General features: G+C 48.0%; 1 protein-coding gene across 1 annotated transcript; it reads left to right on the top strand.

The window, feature by feature from the left end:
• The first annotated feature begins 235 nt into the window (after positions 1-235).
• Positions 236-3,565, top strand: LOC139582309 (basic salivary proline-rich protein 3-like). Its single transcript, XM_071412305.1, has 4 exons — positions 236-295; positions 2,825-2,947; positions 2,998-3,164; positions 3,208-3,565. The coding sequence occupies exons 1-4, from the start codon at positions 236-238 to the stop codon at positions 3,563-3,565; spliced, it is 708 nt and encodes a 235-aa protein (XP_071268406.1).
• Positions 3,566-12,536: the final 8,971 nt, after the last annotated feature.

Consider the following 12,536-nt stretch of genomic DNA (forward strand, 5'->3'; position numbering starts at 1 on the left):
TTTACAAGGCAAGTCCCACACAGACTCATAAAACCACACTGCAGTCTATGGGTCAAAGCAGCCATTTGGGTAAAGTAGAATAGAGGTTGAGAAAATGTCAAGTTTTCTGCCAAAGACCACCTTTCCTCTCCATTTGTTCTCAAGTAATAAAAACAAAGTTTATACTGTGCTTGTTGAATTGACCACCATGCATTCTGCTGTACTGTATGTATTGTGCATAGAGGTAGCAAACAAAATGCACCACTACAGCGCCACTCTGGAGGCCGTCACATTATTCTATAGCAGAACAGAAAAGGTGAGATGAGGCATGGGCCCATGTTATAAGGTCTCTGATGGTTGCTGTATACGTGTTCTACTCCATCTGCTCTGATAATGAATCTTAAAACAGACTTGACAGTGAGCTGTACCTCTCTGCCCCACCAGGGCCATATTCCAATGATTTCGAAACTGTCTATGCTGCCTCCTATTGTAGTGGAATTAAATCATCATAAACTGCAATCAATATTCTTCCAGCAGTGAAATGTCCCGACGTGATAAATTATACACTTTGATGCATCATTTTACCTCAGGTTGGTATTATCATTTGCAAATGAGTTGTCCATATTCATAACGTTTTCTCATATAGATTGATTATTGCTGGGATACAATTGTTTCCTCGGGGATAAACGGACCATCATAACAGCAGAAGTTTTAAAAAAATCACTGGAATAGAGTATATTTCTCCCTCCAGGGCTCTTGTTACGAAATACATCAACTGAGGCATTACATAGCTGGGAGACGTGAATGAAAACGAACGAATATTCATTCAATTTTCTCTCCTCTTCAGTATTATTATGCGCCCCCATAGGATGAAACCAGGGTTAGGAGTTCACTCTTTGATTTATCTCAAGTGGGCAGACCGGAGACCGAGGCGGGCGGCAGCCGCGGTGCAGGAGGGAAATGACCTAATGAGAATGGCCCCTCTGCGTCGGGTGTGAATGATGGCTACCGTGATTGGCCGGGATGTCGGCGAGGGGGGCAGGTGGGCGGGGTTGGCGGGTGGTGACTAGACGTGCGTTCATCCGTTCTGTGGTCAGGCAGGCGGGCCCAACTGATGGGCTTTTGTCCTACTGGTGGCCCTTTACCCCTCATTAACCAGAGGGCTGACGGCCTGACGCCGAGACAGACTCCCACCATCGTCACTCGAATCATGTCTGATGGGACGAGGTCTATTAGCTTGGCAGATGATCGTATCGACGTTTCCACTGACAAGATGTAGGAGCCCGCTATCTTGCTGCCTACATGGAACATTGGATCGGCCAGCACTTTATTACCATTAGACCAACTGGCTACACTAAGGGCTTTTTAATCACCTCTCTCTCTTCTGTCCTCACAAAGAAAAATGCAGATCACAAAACCTGGGAACCATGCTTTTGCTCATTTGCTGATTAGGTTTGTAAATGTAACACTCAAGTAGTTCAACGTGGTCTTAAACGTTTTATATATGACACATCAACTGCAAGTTCATATGCACATAGGCCTACGTTAGTATTTTACATCACGGGCAGTGAATGTTTCAATTCCAATAGAACCAACGCACCTTCTCAATTACAACCAGGTGTTATAGGACACTAGATTGTGACAATGTCATGAACTGACAAACCCCAGTTGATTAGAAAGAGTAAGAACTATGACTCTATTAAGAGAAGGAACTGGAACCACCAGACAATAGCATCCTCCTCCCACCCAGCCAGCGTTGCCTAGGTGATTACATATTTCAACCTGCGGTTTAAAAGATGACATACTGGAAAAACGCACCGACCTCGTACACTGAGTTACCTGTGACATCCCCCAAAGTGTCACTTAAAATATGGCACAATTAAAAGAATCATGAGGAGCTGCTCAGCTTGGTGACCGTTTCTATTTATTGTTTTGACTGAACAGATAACATGAAGCTACTGCAAGGGTTCTCCTTCACCACCTTCAGGTCCTCTCCTCTCAGATATACTGTAATTACCTAGTGTAAGACTCCTCATTCACCACCTTCAGGTCCTCTCCTCTCAGATATACTGTAATTACCTAGTGTAAGACTCCTCCTTCACCACCTTCAGGTCCTCTCCTCTCAGATATACTGTAATTACCTAGTGTAAGACTCCTCCTTCACCACCTTCAGGTCCTCTCCTCTCAGATATGGGGATATGAGTTACAGCAGTAAGGAACAATGGGGATATGAGTTACAGCAGTAAGGAACAATGGGGATATGAGTTACAGCAGTAGGGAACAATGGGGATATGAGTTACAGCAGTAAGGAACAATGGGGATATGAGTTACAGCAGTAAGGAACAACGGGGATATGAGTTACAGCAGTAAGGAACAACGGGGATATGAGTTACAGTAGTAAGGAACAATGGGGATATGAGTTACAGCGCTAGGGAACAATGGGGATATGAGTTACAGCAGTAAGTAACAATGGGGATATGAGTTACAGCGCTAGGGAACAATGGGGATATGAGTTACAGCAGTAGGGAACAATGGGGATATGAGTTACAGCAGTAAGGAACAATGGGGATATGAGTTACAGCACCAGGGAACAATGGGGATATGAGTTGCAGCAGTAGGGAACAATGGGGATATGAGTTACAGCGCTAGGGAACAATGGGGATATGAGTTACAGCACTAAGGAACGATATTTATGTCCAGGAGAAGAGTGGGAAGAGGTAGAGAGAGAGGGCTAGTCATTTATCAGGTGGAGTCTCAGTCCCTGGGCAGAGCTTTTTAAGGACATGGAGCATCTGTCAGCATCATAAACCTCCTGTGGTGGTCTCCGGCACCGGCCCATCAACAGATCACACCCCCCCCGGCCCGCCAACAAATCCACGCCCCGGCTTGTCAACAGATCACGCCCCCCCGGCCCGCCAACAAATCCACGCCCCGGCTCGTCAACGCCGGAGAATCTGCACACTTCAGTGTTTGCAACTGAAATGATTTACAGCTTGTTCTGGCCGGTGTGGTCTGAAGACAGAGCCCCCTCCACGGTGTGGTCTGAAGGCAGAGCCCCCTCCACGGTGTGGTCTGAAGACAGAGCCCCCTCCACAGTGTGGTCTGAAGACAGAGCCCCCTCCACAGTGTGGTCTGAAGACAGAGCCCCCTCCACAGTGTGGTCTGAAGACAGAGCCCCCTCCACGGTGTGGTCTGAAGACAGAGCCCCCTCCACGGTGTGGTCTGAAGGCAGAGCCCCCCTCCACAGTGTGGTCTGAAGGCAGAGCCCCCTCCACGGTGTGGTCTGAAGGCAGAGCCCCCTCCACAGTGTGATATGAAGACAGAGCCCCCTCCACGGTGTGGTCTGAAGACAGAGCCCCCTCCACAGTGTGGTCTGAAGACAGAGCCCCCTCCACGCTGTGGTCTGAAGACAGAGCCCCCTCCACGGTGTGGTCTGAAGGCAGAGCCCCCCTCCACAGTGTGGTCTGAAGGCAGAGCCCCCTCCACGGTGTGGTCTGAAGGCAGAGCCCCCTCCACGGTGTGGTCTGAAGACAGAGCCCCTCCACGGTGTGGTCTGAAGACAGAGCCCCTCCACGGTGTGGTCTGAAGACAGAGCCCCCTCCACGGTGTGGTCTGAAGACAGAGCCCCCTCCACAGTGTGGTCTGAAGACAGAGCCCCCTCTATGGTGTGGTCTGAAGACAGAGCCCCCTCCATGGTGTGGTCTGAAGACAGAGCCTCCTCCACGGTGTGGTCTGAAGACAGAGCCCCCTCCACGGTGTGGTCTGAAGACAGAGCCCCCTCCACGGTGTGGTCTGATGACAGAGCCCCCTCCACGGTGTGGTCTGAAGACAGAGCCCCCTCCACGGTGTGGTCTGAAGACAGAGCCCTCTCCACAGTGTGGTCTGAAGACAGAGCCCCCTCCACAGTGTGGTCTGAAGACAGAGCCCCCTCCACAGTGTGGTCTGAAGACAGAGCCCCCTCCACGCTGTGGTCTGAAGACAGAGCCCCCTCCACGGTGTGGTCTGAAGACAGAGCCCCTCCACAGTGTGGTCTGAAGGCAGAGCCCCCTCCACGGTGTGGTCTGAAGGCAGAGCCCCCTCCACAGTGTGATATGAAGACAGAGCCCCCTCCACGGTGTGGTCTGAAGACAGAGCCCCCTCCACAGTGTGGTCTGAAGACAGAGCCCCCTCCACAGTGTGATATGAAGACAGAGCCCCCTCCACAGTGTGGTCTGAAGACAGAGCCCCCTCCACGCTGTGGTCTGAAGACAGAGCCCCCTCCACGGTGTGGTCTGAAGACAGAGCCCCTCCACAGTGTGGTCTGAAGGCAGAGCCCCCTCCACGGTGTGGTCTGAAGGCAGAGCGCCCTCCACAGTGTGATATGAAGACAGAGCCCCCTCCACGGTGTGGTCTGAAGGCAGAGCCCCCTCCACAGTGTGATATGAAGACAGAGCCCCTTCCACAGTGTGGTCTGAAGACAAAGCCCCTCCACAGTGTGGTCTGAAGACAGAGCCCCTCCACAGTGTGGTCTGAAGACAGAGCCCCCTCCACGGTGTGGTCTGAAGACAGAGCCCCTCCACAGTGTGGTCTGAAGACAGAGCCCCTCCACAGTGTGGTCTGAAGACAGAGCCCCTCCACGGTGTGGTCTGAAGACAGAGCCCCTCCACAGTGTGGTCTGAAGACAGAGCCCCCTCCACGGTGTGGTCTGAAGACAAAGCCCCCTCCACAGTGTGGTCTGAAGGCAGAGCCCCTCCACGGTGTGGTCTGAAAACAGAGACCCCTCCACGGTGTTGTCTGAAGACAGAGCCCCCTCCACAGTGTGGTCTGAAGACAGAGCCCCTCCACGGTGTGGTCTGAAGACAGAGCCCCTCCACGGTGTGGTCTGAAGACAGAGCCCCTCCACGGTGTGGTCTGATGACAGAGCCCCTCCACGGTGTGGTCTGATGACAGAGCCCCTCCACGGTGTGGTCTGAAGACAGAGCCCCCTCAACAGTGTGATATGAAGACAGAGCCCCTCCACGGTGTGGTCTGATGACAGAGCCCCTCCACGGTGTGGTCTGATGACAGAGCCCCTCCACGGTGTGGTCTGAAGACAGAGCCCCCTCCACGGTGTGGTCTGAAGACAAAGCCCCCTCAACAGTGTGGTCTGAAGACAGAGCCCCCCTCCATGGTGTGGTCTGAAGGCAGAGCCCCCTCCACGGTGTTGTCTGAAGACAGAGCCCCCTCCACAGTGTGGTCTGAAGACAGAGCCCCCCTCCATGGTGTGGTCTGAAGGCAGAGCCCCCTCCACAGTGTGGTCTGAAGACAGAGCCCCCTCCACAGTGTGGTCTGAAGACAGAGCCCCCCTCCATGGTGTGGTCTGAAGGCAGAGCCCCCTCCACGGTGTTGTCTGAAGACAGAGCCCCCTCCAGAGTGTGGTCTGAAGACAGAGCCCCCCTCCATGGTGTGGTCTGAAGGCAGAGCCCCCTCCACGGTGTGGTCTGAAGACAGAGCCCCCTCCACGGTGTGGTCTGAAGACAGAGCCCCCTCCACGGTGTGGTCTGATGACAGAGCCCCCTCCACGGTGTGGTCTGATGACAGAGCCCCCTCCATGGTGTGGTCTGAAGGCAGAGCCCCCTCCACGGTGTTGTCTGAAGACAGAGCCCCCTCCACAGTGTGGTCTGAAGACAGAGCCCCTCCACGGTGTCTTCTGATGACAGAGCCCCTCCACGGTGTGGTCTGATGACAGAGCCCCTCCACGGTGTGGTCTGAAGACAGAGCCCCCTCCACTGTGTGGTCTGAAGACATAGCCCCCTCCACGGTGTGGTCTGAAGACAGAGCCCCCTCCACGGTGTGGTCTGAAGACAGAGCCCCCTCCACGGTGTGGTCTGAAGACAAAGCCCCCTCAACAGTGTAGTCTGAAGACAGAGCCCCCTCCACGGTGTGGTCTGAAGACAAAGCCCCCTCAACAGTGTGGTCTGAAGACAGAGCCCCTCCACGGTGTGGTTTGAGTCCCCTACCCCCAGTGTCTCTAATGATGATCAAACAGGTTGTGGCGGTGGGTACATGCCCCCTGCCCATGTGATTTCCATGCCAAACAAATTATTCTTACACGGGAGTGTGAAATGATTAATTCAGGTAGAGACGTGCTCACTCACCCTGAGCTGAGAGAGGAGGGAGAGGATATGAGGGGGGAGATGTTTCCATTGTGGTAGTATGTGTGTGTTTCTGCGTGTATGCGGTGTGTAAGTGTGTGTGTGTGTGTGTGTGTGTGTGTGTGTGTGTGTGTGTGTGTGTGTGTGTGTGTGTGTGTGTGTGTGTGTGTGTGTGTGTGTGTGTGTGTGTGTGTGTGTGTGTGTGTGTGTGTGTGTGTGTGTGTGTGTGTGTGTGTGTGTGTACATGTGTGTGTATACATGTGTGTGTGTACATGTGTGTGTGTAACAGTAACATATGAGCCGGTGGCAGCACTGAGAGACCCGACTGTTAGGGAGAGATAGAGAGATAGAGAGAGGGGGAGGTAGAAAGACATGGCACATGAGTGATGGATATGTGTGTGCATAAAACGTGCTTGACTTTATGCGTGCATGACTTGTGTGTCTGCAGCTGTAAAGCAGTGACCCAAGGCTCTTTGATATACTCCTGATGTCACGTCGACAGAACACATTTCATTGCTCGTCTCCACTGATGTGTCAGATGAGAAATACAGGATGTAGGATCTTAATTTGCTACAGCAGAAAAATTGTCTGCAGAAAAAGGAATTTGAATTATTATGTGGATTATAATTAAACTGACATTTTTTTAGGGGTTGATAGATTTTCGGACAGGAAAATTACAAACTTCAGAAGCCTTTTTAAACCTTAAATACACTACAAGTTAGAAAAAGTTATCCTACAACAAGGTAATCAAATGAAGATCCTACATCTGTATGGTCCTCTACAATTCCTCTCAGTCACCGTGCCAAGGTGCATCACAGTAAGTGGACATGAACCAAAAGTCACTTGCCTTGGGTACTATTCTGTAGGGTCAACATCTGTAGGGTCAACATCCACTGTTAACGGTCATTGTCTTTAACACAATTAGGATACAGTAGCTCAACTTTGTCACAACACCAACTATTCCTTAGCTTTTCCTGTGACATCAGACTCTATATAAGACTACAGGATCTCGCTATGTCTGATAGAAATACAATTATAACACTTACCATTATTTCTATTCTTTGTGTGTGTGTGTGTGTGTGTGTGTGTGTGTGTGTGTGTGTGTGTGTGTGTGTGTGTGTGTGTGTGTGTGTGTGTGTGTGTGTGTGTGTGTGTGTGTGTGTGTGTGTGTGTGTGTGTGTGTGTGTGTGTGTGTGTGTGTGTGTGTGTGTGTGTGTGTGTGTGTGTGTGTCTGTTTCTCGTATTACCCATGGTGACTGGGGTTGAGAGCTGAGATGACAGTCGGGTTCCTGATGTGGGTGACTTTGACAAAACACACAAAGCCCAACTGCCGGCTCAAGCTGCCGCGATTGGCCACCAAGGCTCATTTACTCACCCCAATCCACACTGTGTTCATTAGCCTTTCACACTGCACAGTCTTTTCCGTCCGACGCCGACACAGCCTAGGCCTAAGGGAATCACATGTCTTTATGAATTCAAGAGCTTAAAACAAACATAGTCTTTTTTTATTCTGGTTCCTTGTTGTAGTGGAATAGGCAAAGCTATGCTGAGACTCTCAGAGATGAGATGCCATACGAACCCATCAGAAGAGATCTGATGTAATCACAGGAAACTAATCTAATGACAATGTCTCATCTCTTACTAGAACCCCTCGAGACGTCATGATATTTGAGGCCCTGGACTCATAGATCTAAGGAGACGTCGCAAAATGAGACTCTCAACGAGCACCAACAGTCAATTAGAAGTCACTGTTATGATCCAAACTGATTATCTACTGTAACATGATCATGTATTATTAATATTATTACCATCCACCACTGCGACCTGTATGCTCTCGTCGGCTGGCCCTCGCTACATTTTCTTCGCCAGACCCACTGGCTCCAGGCCAACACCTGCTTTGGCCGCCTTTTCTTCCAGTTCTCTGCTGCTAATGACTGGAACGAATTGCAAAAATCACTGAAGTTGGAGACTTAAATCTCCCTCACTAACTTTAAGCATCAGCTCTCTGAGCAGCTTACCGATCGCTGCAGCTGTACACAGCCCATCTGTAAATAGCCCATCTAATCTACCTACTTCATACCCATATTGTTTTTACTTACTTTTTTGCTCTTTTGCACACCAGTATTTCTACTTGCACATCATCATCTGCACATCTATCACTCCAGTGTTCATTTGCTCAATTGTAATTTCTTCGCTACTATGGCCTATTTATTGCCTTACCTCCTCACGCCATTTGCACACACTGTATATAGACTTTTTCTTTTGTGTTATTGACTGTATGTTTGTTTATTCCATGTGTAACTCTGTTGTTGTCTGTGTCACACTGCTTTGCTTTATCTTGGCCAGGTCGCAGTTGTAAATGAGAACTTGTTCTCAACTGGCCTACCTGGTTAAATAAAGGTGATTTTTTTTAAAGTATGAACCAATTGCGGCAACTATGCCATTTTGTTCATTTAAAACCTAGCGAGAGCCCAGATTGACCTTAAATTCATTGAGTGAATGACATAAACATTGAAGAGGTGGGGTAGGCTACAGCAACACCTGTTCTGTCAACCATGAGTGACCCATTACAAAACTGAGACAGAATAACAACCCACAGAGGATTGAACCCACCTATCACAGAGGATGCCTGAGCAGGCTATGAATAGCTAGTTTTTCATCCATCTTCAGCTTTAAAAAAAAAATATCTATATATTATTTGCCTAACTAAATCAAATCAAAGTTCATTAGTCACGTACACAGATTTGCAGATGTTATCGCAGGTACAGCGTAATGCTTGTTTCTCTATCTCCAACAGAGTAGTAATACCTAGCAATACAAAACAATACACATAATAAAAAATATATATATATATCAAAACAAGCAATGTCAGAGTCCGGAATATAAATATATATATATGTATATAATTGACAGAGTAGTCTGTTATTTTTTCTATAAATAGACACATTATTTAATCAAACAGTTAGCTTAAAGCATCAGACAAGCTCAGTGCATATAGGTGGTTTGATTAAAACACATAGGACACAAAACACATAAAACACATATGCACATAGGATATGTGTTTTAATCAAACCACCTACAGTGGGGAGAACAAGTATTTGATACACTGCCGATTTTGCAGGTTTTCCTACTTACAAAGCATGTCTGTCATTTTTATCATAGGTACACTTCAACTGTGAGAGACGGAATCTAAAACAAAAATCCTGAAAATCACATTGTATGATTTTTAAGTAATTAATTAGCATTTTATTGCATGACATAAGTATTTGATACATCAGAAAAGCAGAACTTAATATTTGGTACAGAAATCTTTGTTTGCAATTACAGAGATCAAATGTTTCCTTTAGTTCTTGACCAGGTTTGCACACACTGCAGCAGGGATTTTGGCCCACTCCTCCATACAGACCTTCTCCCGATTCTTCAGGTTTCGGGGCTGTCGCTGGGCAATACGGACTTTCAGCTCCCTCCAAAGATTTTCTAATGGGTTCAGGTCTGGAGACTGGCTAGGCCACTCCAGGACCTTGAGATGCTTCTTACGGAGCCACTCCTTAGTTGCCCTGGCTGTGTGTTTCAGGTCATTGTCATGCTGGAAGACCCAGCCACGACCCATCTTCAATGGTCTTACTGAGGGAAGGAGGTCGTTGGCCAAGATCTCGCGATACATGGCCCCATCCATCCTCCCCTCAATACGGTGCAGTCGTCCTGTCCCCTTTGCAGAAAAGCATCCCCAAAGAATGATGTTTCCACCTCCATGCTTCACGGTTGGGATGGTGTTCTTGGGGTTGTACTCATCCTTCTTCTTCCTCCAAACACGGCGAGTGGAGTTTAGACCAAAAAGCTATATTTTTGTCTCATCAGACCACATGACCTTCTCCCATTCCTCCTCTGGATCATCCAGATGGTCATTGGCAAACTTCAGACGGGCCTGGACATGCGCTGGCTTGAGCAGGGGGACCTTGCGTGCGCTGCAGGATTTTAATCCATGACGGCGTAGTGTGTTACTAATGGTTTTCTTTGAGACTGTGGTCCCAGCTCTCTTCAGGTCATTGACCAGGTCCTGCCGTGTAGTTCTGGGCTGATCCCTCACCTTCCTCATGATCATTGATGCCCCACAAGGTGAGATCTTGCATGGAGCCCCAGACCGAGGGTGATTGACCGTCATCTTGAACTTCTTCCATTTTCTAATAATTGCGCCAACAGTTGTTGCCTTCTCACCAAGCTGCTTGCCTATTGTCCTGTAACCCATCCCAGTCTTGTGCAGGTCTACAATTTTATCCCTGATGTCCTTACACAGCTCTCTGGTCTTGGCCATTGTGGAGAGGTTGGAGTCTGTTTGATTGAGTGTGTGGACAGGTGTCTTTTATACAGGTAACGAGTTCAAACAGGTGCAGTTAATACAGGTAATGAGTGGAGAACAGGAAGGCTTCTTAAAGAAAAACTAACAGGTCTGTGAGAGCCGGAATTCTTACTGGTTGGTAGGTGATCAAATACTTATGTCATGCAATAAAATGCTAATTAATTACTTAAAAATCATACAATGTGATTTTCAGGATTTTTGTTTTAGATTCCGTCTCTCACAGTTGAAGTGTACCTATGATAAAAAATTACAGACCTCTACATGCTTTGTAAGTAGGAAAACCTGCAAAATCGGCAGTGTATCAAATACTTGTTCTCCCCACTGTATGCACACTGAGCTTGCCTGATGCTTTAAGCAAACTGTTTGATTAAATAATTAAGACACACAAATGACTAGAGGAAGCCCGACCGCAATTGATTTTATTGTGCCGCCTGGCTCAGACTTGCTGTGCTGTGTTAAAGAAAATGACGACGTGTGACTGTGTGACTAGCAGCCTCCCTGCTGCTGCGACCACCACAGAACATCAACAGTGTTTATCTGTGTTGCTGAGATGCAACATAATTATCAGCCATTTCTGACTGAAAAGTTCTGTAACTGACAGCGAATTGGAAGAAGAGGATGAGATTGACCCTCAGCCAACCCCAGGACCAGCCCGTCAGCAACCAGTTCTTCAGCAGCCTGCAGGATGAGAAATATTATTTCCAGGATTATCCTCTTTGATAACCGAGACACCAGACCAGCTCGGTTGCAAAGAGACAAGCTAGCTACAATCAGGTCAGTGTGGGACAAGTGGAGGGACCGCAAGTGGAGGGACCGCCTTCCCCTGTTTTACAACCCTGGGCCCAACGTTACTGTTGATGAGCAGTTTATGCCATTTAGGGTCCGCTGCCCCTTCAGGCAGTACATACCGTCTAAACCCGCAAAATATGGAATAAGATCTGGGCTGCCTGTGATGCTGCTTCATCATATGCATGGAACTTGCAAGTGTATACGGGGAAGCCAGGTGGAGGAGCCCCTGAGAAGAACCAAGGGATGCAGGTTGTCCTGGACGTGACACAGGGACTCCGTGGCCACAACATCACATGCAATAACTTTTTTACTTATCACAAGCTGGCATAGGAGCTCCTCAAGAGGAAGCTGGCGATGGTTAAACGGTACAAAAAAACAAGCCAGGCTCCCACCTCAGCTGTTGAATACACAGAACAGGCCTATCAAAGTTTGTGTTCATGGCCGACACGAAACATAAAAAAACAGAAATCCTAATGGAATACAATTCCACAATAGGAGGGGTGGACAATTTAGACAAGCTGGTGACTGGCTACAGTTGCAAAAGAAGAACCCTACGCTGGCCACTTGTGATATTCTTCAACATATTGGACATCTCGGTGTACAACGCGTTTGTCATCTGGATGACGTTGAACCCAGATTGGAACAGAGGGAAGCTCCAGAGGAAACATCTCTTTCTCGAGGACCTGGGTAAGACCTCAAATATAGAGGAGGCAACATATCCCAAAGACCCCAGCTTCTGCAGCATCGTGAGGAGGATTCAAGAGGAGGATGCTGGTGCCCCATCCGCCCGACCCACAGAACCAACAACTCCAATACCGGAAGTAAGTGAGGCATGCTGTAACTATATATGTGAGTTTAGTGAGTAAGATGTTAGTAAAATTCCTGAACTAAGTGTTTTCATCATTCTAGATTGCAGCCGGTAGCAACAAGAAGAAGCACTGCGATGTGTGTGGACCCAAGAAGGACAGGAAGACACAGTACACATGCATCAAGTGCAAGAAATACATTCGCAACACACACACACAGTAAAACTCTGTCCCTCATGTGGTATGTAGACCGGCCTTCATTTGTGTTCAATGGGGCACATTTATCATTTCCATCAAATACTGTATGTAAAATTTGTCCTTCCAATTTGTTCATTTCAAAACAATAAACATGAATAGTAATGAAAACCTTGTTTATATTTATATTTGTTCAAGATAAACATGATTTATTCCACTCATGTCTTGATTATAATAGATTTTTGTTTACAAAAATCACATGAATAAAAAAAAACGAACAGAGGCAAATGGCAAATG

This window comes from Salvelinus alpinus, chromosome 8, assembly GCF_045679555.1.
Source record: "Salvelinus alpinus chromosome 8, SLU_Salpinus.1, whole genome shotgun sequence".
In the NCBI taxonomy this organism is placed as follows: domain Eukaryota; kingdom Metazoa; phylum Chordata; class Actinopteri; order Salmoniformes; family Salmonidae; genus Salvelinus; species Salvelinus alpinus.

Bases quoted from the DNA above. Each gene is read 5' to 3' on its own strand.
- LOC139582309 (XM_071412305.1), top strand. From the start codon at position 236: ATGCACCACTACAGCGCCACTCTGGAGGCCGTCACATTATTCTATAGC. The intron at 2,948-2,997 runs GTTTGCAACTGA...TGTGGTCTGAAG, and splicing joins GAGAATCTGCACACTTCAGT to ACAGAGCCCCCTCCACGGTG. The intron at 3,165-3,207 runs GTGTGGTCTGAA...TGTGGTCTGAAG, and splicing joins AAGACAGAGCCCCCTCCACG to GCAGAGCCCCCCTCCACAGT.